The 17,086-nt window shown below is 43.1% G+C and overlaps 2 protein-coding genes across 2 annotated transcripts; both read right to left on the bottom strand.

The window, feature by feature from the left end:
* Positions 1 to 630: 630 nt before the first annotated feature.
* On the bottom strand, positions 631 to 6,183 carry rrp15 (ribosomal RNA processing 15 homolog). Its single transcript, XM_062538230.1, has 5 exons — positions 6,062 to 6,183; positions 4,825 to 5,198; positions 4,233 to 4,330; positions 3,546 to 3,732; positions 631 to 1,380 (listed from the first exon to the last, which is right to left on the bottom strand). Exons 1-5 carry the CDS (start codon positions 6,108 to 6,110, stop codon positions 1,225 to 1,227), a joined length of 864 nt encoding a protein of 287 aa, XP_062394214.1. The 5' UTR covers positions 6,111 to 6,183; the 3' UTR covers positions 631 to 1,224.
* Positions 6,184 to 7,162: 979 nt separating this feature from the next.
* preb (prolactin regulatory element binding) lies at positions 7,163 to 14,411 on the bottom strand. Its single transcript, XM_062538220.1, has 10 exons — positions 14,277 to 14,411; positions 13,250 to 13,420; positions 12,910 to 13,105; positions 11,709 to 11,944; positions 10,863 to 10,943; positions 10,282 to 10,409; positions 9,048 to 9,221; positions 8,867 to 8,939; positions 8,461 to 8,620; positions 7,163 to 8,184 (listed from the first exon to the last, which is right to left on the bottom strand). The coding sequence occupies exons 2-10, from the start codon at positions 13,382 to 13,384 to the stop codon at positions 8,090 to 8,092; spliced, it is 1,278 nt and encodes a 425-aa protein (XP_062394204.1). The 5' UTR covers positions 13,385 to 13,420; positions 14,277 to 14,411; the 3' UTR covers positions 7,163 to 8,089.
* Between the last annotated feature and the right edge of the window lie 2,675 nt (positions 14,412 to 17,086).

Genomic DNA, 17,086 nt, shown 5'->3' with positions numbered 1-17,086 from the left:
GGATCGAGGAGAGATGTTGAGAGGCGCCCATAGATCTGATAAACTGATAATCTGAGTAGGAGTTCTATTGGCTGAGGACTTCCTGAGTGGGTGGAGCAAGTTTAGTGCATGACGGTGGTACCATAGACATGAGGTGCCTCTCATGCAGCGTTTATACGTCCTCCCTCGCTCCTCGGGCCTCGATCCTCACTCATCTACATAAAGAATGATGGGGGGGGAACAATGGGATAGTCTATCCAATGTTAGTTATAGATCAGTGGGAACGCCCCTCGAGGATCGAGGAGGCATGTTGAGAGGCACCCATAGATAGGTGGTACCCTTCAGGAGTAGAGGAAGAGCTGCCTGGTGAATCAGACTTGGAATCAAGCAGAGATTCTCAGGAGCACATTCTCACTCCATTTAATCTGATTCCATTCAGCTGTATTGTCTTATTTGGTTTTCAATATTTGTTTGTGGTACGAAATAGATCACCTCCCCCAAGCACAAAGTCACTGATAACAGAGGGTTTAGAAGCTATTCAACACACTGAGTGAGCATCATGTGAAATATAATTTCATGTACAATCTTTGTTTTTGTAGGGGCTTCCTTTCTTGAGAAGGGGCTTCAAATTACTTCAAACAACAGTTCAGGTTTTCTTGATTAAAAAAATCTTGTTTGATTTATGTCAACAATTGATTCGAAACAACAATTTCTTGATTCAAAACAACAATTCAAATGTTTAGCATTTATACATCAAAGCATACAAAAAAAAAACCATGCCACAGTGTTGCCTGTTACTTTTTGCAAAAAGTTACTATTTACACAGATATTAACATATGCTTTGGTAATATGTCCCAAAAGTACTAACAATCCTCTTACAACTGTCAGAGACCTAAATGGCCCGAAACATGTCTAGATGACCAGGTGATCGTAAAGAGATAAATCCCCCACACACATACACACACCCCGGTGTTGTATCAACCAGGTTTCAGGCTTTCCGGCATAGTCCTTCTCTTTTACAGAAGACTGACAGAAAAAGCTCCGTCAACATTATCTCCCCCTCTCCACAGGTTGTTGAAATCGCTTCAGATGGTCAGACCGTATTCTCTGTTCTTCAGATCAATCCTCACAACTTCACGGTAACAACGGTCACATTTGTTTGATGCACAAATGTAAAAACCAGCATGATCTGTCTCCACTGTATCAACAATAAAAGCATACAGGGGCGCCACTGACAGGGGGGCTTTAGTCCGACTCGCTGTTGTAATCGCCCCCCTCTCCCTCCTGGCCCTGTCCAGGCTCCTCGTCGCTCTCCTTGTCCCAGTCCTTCATGGAGGCGCCCATCATGTAGTCGTCACGCAGGACGCTCCACGCAGGCTTCCCCTCGGACGCCTCACTGGCCTGAGGATTAGCAAAGAGATGGTCAACATATATACAGAAGAAGTCTATACACTTCAAAAATATGTCAAATAAAAATAAGGATTTGTGTAGTATACAAATGTGTTGTATAATCTGAGTAACAAATGTGATCTTGAATGACACCTTATTTGAGCAGCGCATTTAGGTGTATGGAAGTTCAGCTTCTGACTAGCGAACTAATTCATCAGAGCTGTAGATTTTATAGTCGGTTAGTGCCATCTAGTGGCAATAAATCAGAATTACACATTGAAAAAATCTTTTCAAATCTCCTTTAAATACATTCCATTTCTTTACACTGAAAGACTTTGTAAAGATTTGGAAAAGATTTTTGAAAGACTGCAATCTGCAACCCTCTCACATTTTAAAACAAGTCATTGAGTTTTTAGTCACAGACTATGATTTTGGAAGGACTGAGGATCTTGCAGGGTCACTATTTACAAGACTGCAACTAGATTCCTTTAAATAATTTCCCATCGTGCACTAGATATCAACGGAAACCCAAACGACAGCCTAATCATATCAACGTCATATTTTCTTGTTTCTGCAGCATTGTTTCATGTGTGACATCCCTAACCCAAAGCCATCGATATCTCAAAGTTGCGACAGCCGTTGACTTCCATGTTAAAGCCAGATTAGAGCGGTCACGTGGTTAGTGGGTAGACTCAGCAGTTCCCTCGGTCCCTGGTTTACTACGGGATTGACAGCAGCAATCGCATTAATATTTACGGTAAATACTCAATGAAAATTACTATAAACTGCATTTCCACATACATATATTACTCAATGAAAATGCATTATTATGCACACGACCATAAATCAGGTAGAAAAGTCTTATTATAACACCTGAGATATTCATTCATTCTCAATGGAATAGTTCCTTTCAACGACCCTGACATACCGGATGTGCCGCCATTGTTTGTACACGGGAGTCAATGGAAGTGTCGCAACTTTGATATATCGAAGGCTTTGCCCTAACCGTTATGGAGTTGCTAATAATTCATAAGAACAAATAATCATATAGGCTACATATAACTGTTGCCTACATTGCCCCTTCCTGTTTGGTGTTGGGGAGGGGTCACCATTATATTGTTCACGTCATTATTTGAATGAGCAACGACTACAAGATTTGCGATAATATCAAATATGTTCGATAATGTCGTAACACCAAGACTAGAAAAAGACTTGGACTGACTTAAAACCGCTAAGATTGGCCCCTTACACTAAATTATCTAGTTGACGAGAGTGCACTGCGGTACAACATGCCAACTCACTACAGTTAGCTCATGGGAAACTACAATTTCCATCAACGTTTGGGTAGTCTATGGAAAAACATGGTACTGGGGACATTCCATAATGAACTCTATCATTTTAAGCCCTCTCTGGAATCTATATATATAGCGACCTTTGACCTATAGACCATCTCACTGGTACTGTTCTCCCTGCTTATCTTTAGATTCCTGTGTGTGTGAGAGAGAGAGAGAGAAAGAGAGAGAGAGAGAGAGAGAGGCCAACCCTGCCATGGGATTATGTCCAGACTTTATGTTTGAGGATCATTCCGATAGATAACAATTAGAGTCATGCATTCTGCAGATATCTTTTGAACCAATCTTGAAAACATTTCCATTTTTATCCATCCCCAAAAGTGACAGCAAAGTATCAAGTGAAAACACAATGGCACAGCCATAGTATTCAAGGCAGACTTAATGTGAGGGAAACGATTCAGGACAAGTCAGCTAAATTTGTTGCATGTACCTGATCTGTCGCCTGCATCCTGACTGATAGTTAGCTATTTTGGGCCGGTGTGTCAGAGAGGACACGAGAGAGTGGGAAAGCCGAGGGCTAGGAGAGGTGAGGAAGAGAGAGAGGAAAAGAAAAGAGGACAGAAGAGGAGAAAGGAGGAATGAACAGAGAAGACAAAGCAGACGAATAGAAAAGGTGATTGCAGAGTGAAAGGCAGAATAGGGGAGGGCACGGAGAGTTGAAAGGACAGTGCACACACACACAGGGAATGGAGAGTTGAAAGGTCCACACACACACACACACACACACAAGGCATAGAGAGTTGAAAGGACATTGCGAGTGCACGCACACACACACACACACACGAGTTGAAAGGACATTGCGCGCACACACACACACACACACACCTCTGTCTTGACTGCTTTGGCAGACTCGGCAGCGCCCTCTGTGCCGCGCAGCACGTTGATGAAGTCCCTCTTGGAGACGGTGGCCAGGATCTTGGACTTCTTCCTCTCGGAGCCGCCCGCCTCCTTCACCTTCTCGTCCACGTCCTTCTGGTGCTTCCGCACAGCGTTGAACAGCTGCACCACACCCCTGTGAGACACACACACACACACACACACACACACACAGAGAGAGAGAGAGAGAGAGAGAGAGAGAGAGAGAGAGAGAGAGAGAGAGAGAGAGAGAGAGAGAGAGAGAGAGAGAGAGAGACATGTTCACTAATCCAATCATACAAACCCCACTTCCCAGGGTGCAAGTTGAGTGGGAGGAGCATATAGAGTATACGCAACCATGTGCGAGTATACTCCAAAGCCTCCAGTGTGTGGAAACCTGAGTGTGCCTCTGTATCCAGTTACATTGTCATTGATCATTTCCCTGCCACATTATATATCATAACATACAATACCAAGCATTCTGAGTGAGTGCAAGAAATGTCAGAGCTCCCTGTATTATAGGGATCACAGCAAAATAACTGCATTGTGTTCCTTTAAAGAACAAGTAAACATTTCTAATAACAACACATCCGAAGTGTGTTCCTTTAAAAACGTTCTAATAACAACAAATCCAAAGTGTGTTCCTTCGCTCCATACCTGGTGGAAGTTCTCTGTAGGCCCTTCTCAATCTCCCGGTCCTTGACTACGTCCGGCTTTACCCGACCCAACATCTCCCACGCTTTCCGCTTGTCAATCTGTCCAAACAGTCACTTCACTTTATAACATTATCTTTCTCAGTAGACAATTCTACCTGTTCACATTTCATGCACATCAGATTAAAGTTCAAAATAATGCACTGAAGCCTGGACTGGCTCAGAGACTAGATATTAAACAATAACTCTTCTCATAACACAAAGATAGAAAACCTACATGTCAATTTTGTCTCCCAGTAATAATTACAACAGGAAAACTGTGCTAGATTTTATGATTACATGAAATACAAGACATTTATGTCTTATCCAGACAATGAACTAGTGCTGCCGCGATTAGTCGACGTATTCGAACTAATCGATTATGAAAATTAGTCAACGCCAATTACTAAAAATAGCCGTTTAGATTAGTCGACTAATCAAAAAATTAGTCGAAAGATTGATCGTTAGAAAATTAGTCGTTAGTGGCAGCACTACACTGAACCAAGCGGCGCAGAGGTGACTAAAATCCAGATTGCCAGTGGAGGTTCTGTTCCTACCTGCCCCTTGCGTTCCAGCATCTCCTTCTTGGCCTTCTCCTTGCTCTTCTCCAGCTGTTTATTCTTCTGGAGGATCACGGGCTTGCTGTTGGGCGTTTCCTTCTGCAGGATCTTGGCCATGACGTCGGCCCAGCCAGCATTTGGGTTGCTGTCAGCCTGCTCTTCTTCACCTCCCTCGTCTTCATCACTCCCTTCCTCCGCTGCCTCATCATCGTCATCATCACCACTCGCGCCAGTGTCCTCTTCATCGGCCTCGCTCCCTTCGCCATCTGTTCCATCTTCATCTCCCTCTTCACCAGAGTCTCCCTCCTCTTCGTCAGAGTCTGCCCCCTCACTTCCACCATCTTCTAACGCCTCCACGTCATCTTTTGAATCTACATACAACATGTAAAACATGTTAAGGAGCTGTCAGCTGTCTTACAACACGCATCTGCTACGACTATTGTATTACACTTATTCTCCAACAGCTATATTGAGTAAGGTTTTCTCTTTCTTGAGTAAGGTTTTCACTTCATAAGTTTGTCAGCATGTTGATGTTGATGGATTTGTAAGACAACCCTCGGAAATCAAAAACGACTTGGTTTAAATCTAGGACACCATCATATGGCTTTGAGTAGAGTAGGCTGCTCATCAAAAGAGTTGTTGACCAGTAAAACAATGTTCTAAGGGATACTGCATGCTGCTGATCATCCGGCAAGCTCAAACATGGGAAAATCGACGACTTCACTCTCGATATCTGTTCATGCCTATGTCGTTATTTAATACATGTGGCAACTAAGTACATGTCAGATACAACAAAATCTAATGTTTTCATGAAAGCTTTCAGCAGAGAGGCATGGAAATTGCCATCACATGTTTACTGTCACGTTTGGAAACACAACAGATGTTATTATTAGCATCAATTATACGCACACAATAACGTGTCACCCAACTTTACTTAAAGTTAGCATAGTGACAAAAATCTTCAGCCCTCTTTACACAAGCCATTCATTCATTCTTACACGTGATACCGCACGGAATTACTGTAGATTTCATTAAGCCAGACTGACATGACTAACGTAGAACCACGTAGTTAGCTAGCTAAATGCCGTTAGCTAGACACAAGACACATAACTCCCGCATAGCTAAAAAGTTAAATCCGCACTTAATAGTACGATAAAATATCACACATCAAGAACAAATCACTTCTGTTATTTTAGACTAGACGTGTTGTTCAATATAAACAATAAACGTTTACCTTCCAACTCCTCTACACTCACGCGTGGCTTCCCCACGGACGTCGCCATGTTTTCTCGGAGTAACTCTGAAAATGTTCCGACACTCAAACAGGCGAACTTGGCGACAAAGGTTCCGCTAGGAAGAACGGTGTTCTGCAGTGCACACAGCTCCAAAAATATAAACGGTATTATTTAAGAAGAAAAATAAACATAGCAACGTCTCGATCACCCTGGATCTAGGCATGTGGGTAACAGGAGGAGTGTGACTGAAACGTTGCTACGTTTTAAACTGATGCAGTTTATAATTGTGGAGCAATTGCAGCATGCAGACCACTGTTTGACACATTTGTGTCACCTGTTTGGCACCTCCATGTATTTAAAATATATCAACTCTAAGGATCTTTCAAAAAGGGTCAGGTCTTCACTGTTCAATCTTGGCTGGGTAAACCCAGTCTGATCTGCCGGCGATTTGAATTTCGCCCTGCAGCTCAGGCTGGAAACCTGCACATCTACTGTATCTCTCCTGCTTCCTGTCCACATTTGCTGGGTCCAATCACAAATTGGCTTATCCAGTTGGTCTGATTGGTTGAAGGACTATCCAAGCGTACAGAGTCATTTGAACTATGTCCATTAATCACGTCTCTTGTGCAGTAGAAATAAAACGCAGACTCCCCAGACTAATGTTCAATCTTAAAAGAGTTTTAGCCAGACTATGTTCAATCCATATAATGTGCAAATTGCAACACAATCTATGCTGCCCCCTACAGGATAAGTATGTATCCCTACAGAGACATTTGTCTCTGTTGATGCTCTCTTGATTTCCTCTCCTATTGAAGACTACAGGAGCCTCTCATGCAGCGTTTATACGTCCTCCCTCGCTCCTCGGGCCTCGATCCTCACTGATCTACATAAAGAATGATGGGGCGGCAACAATGGGATAGTCTATCCCTTCTTCTATCTTTCTTTATGTAGATCAGTGAGGATCGAGGCCCGAGGAGCGAGGGAGGACGTATAAACGCTGCATGAGAGGCACCCAATGTTAGACAATGACACAATCTTCTGTGTTATTTTCCACATAGCACATTCAATAAGGACAAACAAGACAGACTGCAAAACAGTGATTTCAAATTATATGTATATTATTTTACATTTGTCTTAAATATCTACCATAAAAACAGGCAATGGGTGTTACCTCCCCACTGTGCATCATTACATTGTAAGCTTCATCACCTGAAGAACTTCAAGCAGGTCAGGCGAGTTCATAAGCTCATTTCAAAATGATTTGCTGGAAGTACTAAGTACAACTCAAATTTAGCAGTTAAAAGTAAAGTTCCTGAGGTTTTTGTTTGGGTTAAGGGGGGGCAAGTAATCTTCACTTTCACATTCACATTTGGATAGGGGCCTGATTTAAATGTATGAAGCGTGCATAAAAAAGCTGGCCTACAAAATCTCATCGGAGTCATCGTCTGCTCAACTGTTTTCAAAATGTTCCTCGGAAGATTATCCTATGCAGGACGACATGTCATGTCTTTTTTTCTGGGAAGAGGGGGAAGGTTTAGCAGCAGACATCGATTACGAGCAATTACACAATGTTTACGTTTACATAAGTCCCTTTACTTCTGTCCACAGTTTCCTTTACAGAAATTACTCTGGTTGAAACTGGTCTGTTAGGTCAGAGCCCAGTAGATATAAGATGTCATTGCTTGTTATGTCCATGCCATGGTACATTTCCCCACAGCAGATGAACCGGTGGACCGACTGCGATTCCTGTTTTGTTTTTGGAAGGGGGATGGGTGCTAACAGTGGTGAGGTGCAGGTGGGTGGGATGGATTGTGGCATCATCTCAGTCTCTCCTAAGTCCTGAGGGGCTGTTATGACCCGGACTGCAACTGCTGGGGCAGATCCAACCCCCCACTGGAGCAGAACAGCCCCAAAGGAACACCACTGTAACCTGGGAAAGGCCCCTTCATCACCACCACCATCTCCACCACCACCACCATTCCAGTCGGCAGTGGCTGGCAGAGATGCCTCTCCCACGGCCAGCCCTGTTAGATGAAGCCTGGGAAGAGATGCTGAAGCAGCAGTAGCACCCCCACCACCATGAACGCACACAGGAACAGCACCACCCACAGGGGGAAGGATCCTGCAAGGACACAAGGAGGGAGGGAGAGGTCAACTCCACGTTAAACACACAGAGAAAGATGACACAGAGAAACAAGGCATGAACATGTTCTCCCTGTGCACCCCAGGCTGTTGATATTACTCAATGTAATGTAGGCCATGATCAGTTGGAGGACAATATAGCTGTAGATCATGAATATGAGAACTGACGTGTGTGTGTGTGTGTGTGTGTGTGTGTGTGTGTGTGTGTGTGTGTGTGTGTGTGTGTGTGGACTGCATGATGCAAGTGAAACCTTACTTCTGTTTGGCACGGTGTGCATCTGGCATCGGCTGTCCACGGCCACGCTGAGCAAGGCCACCTCGTTGTCTCCCTTGACGGCTCGGCTTCTGCCCGACTCGGGGAGGAACGCAAGGTCCGTCACAACAATCCCATGGGACTCCTGCACATAGTACAACCTCTGCAGGCACCACAAACAACACAGGAGAGTTAAGGTCTTGGGGGGGGGGGGGGGGGGGGGGTGTCTGTGTGTGTGTCTGTCTGTGTGTCTGTCTGTGTGTCTGTCTGTGTGTCTGTCTGTGTGTCTGTCTGTGTGTCTGTCTGTGTGTCTGTCTGTCTGTGTGTCTGTCTGTGTGTCTGTCTGTGTGTCTGTCTGTGTGTGTGTGTCTGTGTGTATGTGTGTGTGTGTGTGTGTGTGTGTCTGTACCTGAAGGGAGAAGGCAATGTGTACGGCTACAGATCCTGTGACAGTTCCAAGCCCAAGGAATGTGCCTGATTCACTGTGAAACACATGGCATACTTATATCACCATTAAAGCCAAACAATAAATTAAAAAAGATACGTTATATCAACCAAAATATACTTTATGATGATTTAATGAATCTCACCTGACATCTAGGCAGGAAATGACCTCATTGCCACAGGGTTTGGTGAGCAATGGCAGGAAGACTTGTCCATCCCACTTAGTGAGGTAGCAGGGTGGTGGCTTACGGTCCCGTTTGTGAGGTATCTGGACTGTAAACAATCGCAAAGCATCCTTCTGGTCTGGGACTTTACCAAACCTAAAACAAACACACAGAGGCGCTTAATGACTTAACTTGAACCAGATGCCTTCTACATACAGTATTGCCGTTATAGTACAGTACCCGTAATTTCCCGACTATTAGCCGTGGGTTATACCAGAGAGGGTTAAAGCGGAGCGAGAGGCGCAAACGTTCGATCGTTTCCGCGTTCTGTCTTCACAAGGGGGAGGGGGGCTAAATCCCCCTTTAAGCAGACCTGCTAACATTCGAACTGAACTGCTTGCCGATCTGACAGAGATCGATATCCCACTATGACGTCTTTGCAACACGCCCCTTTAAGCAGACTGGAACTGTTCGAATTTTGCTTCCATAGAGATGCATTACGTTGCTCTATCTTGTCAATAATTAAGGATCTTTGGTTATACATTGATTTTGCAAAATGTCTTCAGCTATGAGGTTAATACAGGGGGGCAGTAAATATGGTGTTAATAAGGTTTTGTTTCTTTTAACTTGCATAAAACACTGTCCTGCGGCTTATATGCGGGAAATTACTGTATCAGTGAGCATCACAGCCACATTCAGTCTTCAGCCATAAAGCTCTGCAGCAATGTGTGAGCATCAGATGTGAGGTGCGTTACAAAGTGCCAATGTTGAACATTCGTAGATAGATACAAATCGTTAATAACACTCAGGGTTCCCACTCAAAGTCAAACGTAAAATTCCATGACCTACTATATAATGACTATACTATACTATACAATATATCGACCAAAGATTTCAGAGCAGCCGCATGGTGTTCAAGAATCTTTTACTTTTTTGGAGCGGGAGATGAATAAATAGGCATTGAATTAACCCCCCTCCCTTGTCTTATAATATATCCATTACATTTAAAGAAAGAGTAACATATTCATATCAAATGGGTACAAACTTACAAGTTTATTTGACCCTCAATTTTTGCACATTTTCCAAATCTAGGGCCTTATAGAAAATCAATGAGCATGGCATACAAACTTTTACTGATTCTGTCATCCTGAGAACGTGTTTGTCTTTCAACTGACAAATTATGTGGCAACAATTTACTGAAAAGCTCCACACCCACCTGCAGGACTGATAGCGGTACGTCTTCTCTGTGATGTTGGGGATGTTGTCATGCCAACACAGGCCCATGACGAGCTGGTCTCCACACCACACACTACAGGCAAAGTCCCGCCCGACAGTTACCAAGTGCTGCATAAAAAAACAAACAAACAAGTGTGACAAACAAACAAACAAAACATGTGTGCCCCAGACTCTCACGGTCTTATACGACAACTAAGCTGAAACCACTCCAGCAGAGTCATGGAGGTTTTTGGGCTTTTGGCTTTCCCCTCAAAATTTTTCCTAAATCCTCCATTGCAAGTACATGACCCTTTTTAGAAAAGTGTCTGCTAGTTAGTCTTTTTCATTTTTTACTTAACATATCTAAAAAAAATCTAACCAAGTTGCACAATTGTTTTCATCATCAAGTTATAGTCACATAAACTGATTGATTCATGATCTAACTACATTACATTACACTACATTTGGCTGACGCTTTTTAACCAAAGCAGCTGACAACATGGTAAAAATGTTAAGCTTTTCAAAGCAATTGAATGGTGTTCGTGTTAGACGGAAGTATACAGTCAGGGTAGCACTCATTACCTTATTATCAGGGCTGATATCCAAGTCTTCGATTTCACCTTCATGCGCCTTGAAGGCATACTTCTCCTTTAAGTCAGGATACTTCAAACGTAAAACAGAGAAACAGAGACATGACAAACGGTAAGTGACCGCAGTGAGCTCAAAGGTTTTCATGAAGCACCGAGTAGTACTGAGAATATCCACATACTGAAGGAAACGTCAGATCCCCTGTGTAGTGGTCTGGGATTTTAAGTAACACTGTACTTCAATAACAAGTACAGGCCAATGAGCGCTGGCTCCGATATTCGTGTCTATGGATGTCATGCTCAAGAAATAGAGCAATTCAATCAATGCACATCAGACACTGCCTTTGGGCTGTGCTCCATTAAAAGTAAGAAGAATTCTAAACTATGGTGACCCGGGTTTGATTACCGCCGGCGACCCGGGTTTGATTCCCGCCCCGTGGTCCTTTCCGGATCCCACCCCAACTCTCCGTCCCACTCACTTCCTGTCTCTCTCTACTGTTCTATCTGATTAAAGGCATAAAAGCCCCAAAAAATATACTTAAAAAACAAAAAAGAGTTCTAAACCATGGAGTCACTTAACACACGTCAGACTTCAGACTACACTTCAGACTAGTGCGTTAGGGTCAAGGTGGTAGTCTACAGTAATTTCCCGCATATAAGCCGCATTGTGTATAAGCCACAGGACAGTGTTTTATGCAAGTCAAAAGAAACAAAACCATATTAACACCACATTAACTGGCCCCCTGTATTAACCTCATAGCGGAAGAAATTTTGCAAAATCAATGTATAAGCCGCGGCTAATAGTCGGGAAATTACGGGTACATAGGCCTGTCTTCCTCACCTCCCACACGCGAATATGGCCATCGGTGCCCCCAGCCAGCAGCAGCTTCAGGTCGGCGCTGAAGCGCACGCACTTCTGGAGCGGGTCCTGGGGGTTGTAATCGGACTGCACCGAGCCCATCTGCTCCACGGACAACTGCAGTGTCTCGTTCTTCATCTCCGACACGTCCCCCGCTCCAGTCTTGTCGCCCCGGCCACCGGCCCGTCGCCTTGCCGCTCCCTGTTCCGCACTAGGTCCTGAAAGGCACAGATAGACAGTACTGATGTAGGATACACAGACAGACAACAATGAAGTAGGATACACAGATAGACAGTACTGATGTAGGATACACAGATAGACAGTACTGATGTAGGATACACAGATAGACAGTACTGAAGTAGGATACACAGATAGACAACACTGAAGTAGGATACACAGATAGACAGTACTGATGTAGGATACACAGATAGACAGTACTGCTGTGGGATACACAGACAAGACAGTACTGATGTAGGAGACACAGATAGACAACACTGATGTAGGATACACAGATAGACAACACTGATGTAGGATACACTATAGACAACACTGAAGTACAGAAATAGACAGCACTGAAGTATGCAGACAGGCAGCACTGAAGTACACAGGTAGACAGCACTGAAATATGCAGATAGACAGCACTGAAGTAGGATACACAGATAAATAGCACTAAAGTATGCAGATAGACAGTACTGAAGTACAAATCTATGTAACACCTGAGATATGCAGACAAAACTGAAACATGTATAAACTGTACTGAAATGCAGCACAGATACAGCATTTAGAGTGTATGTAATCTGTGCCAGCTCAGCCCTGTCTCTCAGACTCGAACCCACAAAGCAGCACCTCGTATCGTGAGTCGAGCATGCTAGCAATCGAGCCAAAAGCCCAGTCTGCTAACTCTCTCACTAGCACAACTCTGAAGGCAATGGGAGGGAGCAGTGTGTACATTACACAATGTACGGCACAGCTACGGTAGCTGGCTACCGTTACATACTACTGAGGGACACAGATGATACTATGCAGTACTGAAATGCACAGATATAAAGTACTAAAAGTACAGTACAAAAGTATACAGACACAGAGATGATGTCCAGAGCTGGCATATACACAGATTCAGAGGTGAAATGCACAGATATACAATGCGGAGATACACACAAGACGACACTTGCAGATTTCTCACCATCTTTGGTACCAGCTTTGCGTCCATCTTTGGCGGCACGTTGACGGAAGCGCATCAGGCTGCAGTTGCCATCTTGACCAGCAGCGATGACCTCATCAGCCAGCGCCATGTTCATGGTGGCACGCGTCTCGGTGTCATGGGAGTGCAGCAGGGTGGCACTGTGCTGTCCGCCCACCAACTCCAAACCCAGGAAATGCTGTAAACAAACAAACAAACAAACACGCAAACAAACAAATTAACAAACTGCCCGACAACTGGTCCAACTATGTATACAGAAAACATCCATGAATCATTCCACGTTTGTATTATTCAGTGTGGTTTTCATCTCTTGTTCACTTACCACCCCATTTTTTATTCCAGTCTTGGATGCCCCGCCGCCTCCAGCAGTAATAACTAATCCAGATTTGCGGTCAACTTTAACAGTGTACAGAGGGAATGGTGCTCGGTACAGATCAGGCACTCTCCTCTTGCCCATGGCTGCACTTGGCTTTCTGATATGTCAAGTCTTGGTCTGCATAGAGATCCATAAGTGAAAGACGATTAGCAGGCATTGTCACGATTACCATAGGCACGACAATAGGAACTGAGGCAGAAAAACAACATGCTTCAAAGAGCTTAACTGATAACATATGTGTCTTTTCATTGTGACCACCACTGTCTGCGTGTGCAGTTGCATTACCAACACTGCCCGTGTCCCCAAAATGAAACAATATCTAATGTATACTTCATTGCAGCGACGGTCATTATTTCATCATAAGCATAATCAGGGGCCTACAGGGGACATACAGTATGGTAGGTTGGAGCTAGGAAGTGTGACAGAGCAATCCTTCAATAAACAACATAGGCTAATGTACATACGGTGGCCAAATCAGACAGTATATCATCTCTGTGCAGATTTAGCAATCACGATAACCCTATTAATAAGGGACGTGATCCAAATTCGTTTGTGTCTCTTGCAAATGATTTAACGTTAACGTTACAATGACTTTCAAACAGCTGAATGAACTACTGACACAGCTAATATTGACGTTTAAGCTAGCTAACAAAACATTAACATTTCAGTTTAAGTTGGCAATTTCGGCTAAGTAATGCCAAAAGCCTAGGTATATAACTAGGTATATAACTACAACTATTCAAGAAATGTAAGCATATGAACATATTTCAAATGCATGTAGTGTATTCTGTCATAAAGAAATAGCATTTAGCTGCAAATTAGACAGCTATCACAGCAACGTTCTATGCACAAAACAATGTTAGAAGCTACCTGGCTATCGACTGCTATCGATAGCTAACTTAGCATCGCTTACTCACAACCCTTCCTAACGTTGCCAACTACCTAACGTATCAATGACAGCGTTGAATTTTACCTGTAAGTTTCTACCCAACGTCAGCTCTGGACAAAATTAATCGGACAACGTTATGCATCACACATTAGTCACCGGTAAACCAATATTTAACATGAAGAGAAGAGGTGGCCAACTACTTCCCTTCTTACACGTCAGCAAGATGTGTGGTGCGCCCTTACGTCACTACGGCTAAAAACACACGTTCAACGTAGACCAAAAAGAACGAACAACGGCTTGGCTGTTTCGTCAGTTGAATGGTCGTGTGTAGTGGTACAATATTGGAAATATGCAGTTTAACAAACAGGCCAGAAATTGTGACTCAATAGTTTTTAAATCGGTTAGCCTATAATATAATGCATTTCTGTTCTACATATATTTAGAGACAGCTAGAAAAATGTTTTTATGTGGTCACTATTATGATTCATTTCCATGAATCTAACAAAAGGAGGAGATCATCTGTACTGTCTAGGCTACTTGGAATTGAAGTATCTACAAAACAATTACGCTAATTTTTCTTTGAAAATGGTATCCTTAATTTTTAATTAAATAGATTGAGACTAAGGTGCAAAAGGATCTTAGTTGGACCTTATTCCCAAACTTCACAGAAATTCTGTGTATTTTATAATTGGGAAAATCATGCCTTTCTGGTTGAAGAGTTTTGCACTGTAGCCTATGATGGCACAATGTTTTGCTGGAGAGTATTCACGAAGGTTGATCTGGACGCAACGTATTAGTTAATACATGTAGGCTACAGTATATCTGAAACTATTTTGAACAGATTTTAAACACACACACACACACACACACACACACACACACACACACACGTTTAATATTCTTTAAACAACCCCCACAAATATGCAAATGTCCCTGTGATGCATAGGCTAGTATGTTTTAATCAAATAGATATGTTATTATCCTTTGTCTCTCATTCAGCTCCTTTTCATTATTATTCTCTTTCATTTCCTCTCCGTTCATTTCCTGTCAAACCCTTCTTCTTTTTTTGGGAGAAGAGAACTACATTCCAGTCCACTCCAAGTATGAGTAGAAGCCTCATGTTTTACCACATCAGGCTCAGATTGACACAGATGAAGATGCACCTTGATGAAGGACCTTGGACCTTGCTAAATAAACGTTTGGGAGCTTCTATCAGTGTGCGGACCTTTATCATTTCTTTTCAGATTGAAACAGAACCAGAGGATGAAAATAAATCTTCACTTCAATGACAGAAAGAGGGGCAGAGGTAGAGCAGAGAGGGCAGAGAGAAGTAGTGAGAAAGACCCTAGTTTGTCAGCAAATGGACTGTCATGTCATCATATCTACATTTCTCAATGTGTCCCCTCTGTGGTTCTTCTCACCCCCATGTGATTTCCTCCCCTGTTGCGAAGAGAAGCGTTTATTAATTATGGGTGTGGGACACACTGCTCCCTATAGGGTTCTGTGTGTGAGTCCTTAGTGAGAGACAGATCACACGGAGGCTTCATTAATTACCACATCATACCACACACACATACACCTCCAACTCAAAGATCACTCCCACTGGACACAGTACACACACACATATGCACACATACACACACACACACACACACACACACACACACACACACACACACACACACACACACACACACACACACACACACCTGCATCAGGTGCTCTGACACATGCATGAAAAATAACACAGTCCATGCATCATAACCTTTGACCCCAGAATAATGACTGATTGTAATTGTATGGTCGTCATCATCACCAACAGCTTCAGGCGGCTAGCTGGGCAGGAGGATAGCATGGCTGTGTAGGGTCCTTCTCCTGTGTGACATCCTTGGAGGTAAACGGAAGGACAGGAGTGGATGCTGTTATGTCACATCCTGGTTGAGATAAAAGAGTGCGCTCATATGATCTGGCAGTTGGCCTAAACGTTGAATGGGAGCGTCTTTTTTCTCTTGGTTTTTTTTTTTTTTTTTTTACTTCCCAAAGGTCAGCTCTCTGACTATTGATTACTGGCTCAATATGGGGTTTTTAGTGGAATAATCAATTTGGGCCTGTGGCTGTGGCTCCATCAATGGTGGTGGAGGCTCCAGGATACAGTTATCTCGTCTGGAGCAGACGAGCAGTCACAATAGGCTAAGGCTACTCAAACTCAAATTTAAAGCCAAATCTGCTTCATCAGGATGGCTGTTTAGATATACGCAGTTGTCAGCACAAGGTCAAATAAACCTCAATAAACATAATTATTTGTAACATTATGGAAAAAGGAGACAGAGGAATATACTGTAATACAGGAATAATATGCAGTAACACATTAATAATAAATGTGTTATTATCCCACTCACATGTCACACCACACTACACACACACACACACACACACACACACACACACACACACACACACACACACACACACACACACACACACACACACACACACACACACACACACACACATACACACACACACACACATGTCTCACATACAGTACACAAATACCAAATTTAATGTCAGACACAAATACCAAATTTGATGTCAGACACACAGTCCTTCACGATCTGTCAACATGTTATGCAGCCAGAGGTCAGAGGAGAATCTTATTCTCTAAATACATTGCACACACACACACACACACACTCCACACACACACATAAATACATTGCCCTCCACAATTACTGACATCAAAGGTTTAGGATGAGTTGGAAAGGTTACTGTAATAGAAATTCACATTTTATTGAATTTGTATCTCACACACTCAGACGAAACAGATGTAAAAACCTTTCTTTCATAACTTTCTGACTGTCTCGCTTCCTCTCACGTAACTTTATTCAGAGGCA

The sequence above is a fragment of the Sardina pilchardus genome, chromosome 6 (assembly GCF_963854185.1).
Source record: "Sardina pilchardus chromosome 6, fSarPil1.1, whole genome shotgun sequence".
NCBI classification, from domain to species: Eukaryota; Metazoa; Chordata; class Actinopteri; order Clupeiformes; family Clupeidae; genus Sardina; species Sardina pilchardus.
This window is presented reverse-complemented; position numbering and strand designations above follow the sequence as displayed.

Coding starts and splice junctions, on each gene's coding strand:
- rrp15 (XM_062538230.1), bottom strand. CDS start 6,110: ATGGCGACGTCCGTGGGGAAGCCACGCGTGAGTGTAGAGGAGTTGGAA. Junction 4,331..4,824: donor TGCTGGAACGCAAGGGGCAG/GTAGGAACAGAA, acceptor CTGTTTGGACAG/ATTGACAAGCGGAAAGCGTG. Junction 1,381..3,545: donor CCAAAGCAGTCAAGACAGAG/GTGTGTGTGTGT, acceptor GCTAATCCTCAG/GCCAGTGAGGCGTCCGAGGG.
- preb (XM_062538220.1), bottom strand. CDS start 13,384: ATGGGCAAGAGGAGAGTGCCTGATCTGTACCGAGCACCATTCCCTCTG. Junction 11,945..12,909: donor CAAAGCTGGTACCAAAGATG/GTGAGAAATCTG, acceptor TGTGCCTTTCAG/GACCTAGTGCGGAACAGGGA. Junction 10,944..11,708: donor GCCATATTCGCGTGTGGGAG/GTGAGGAAGACA, acceptor TTACGTTTGAAG/TATCCTGACTTAAAGGAGAA.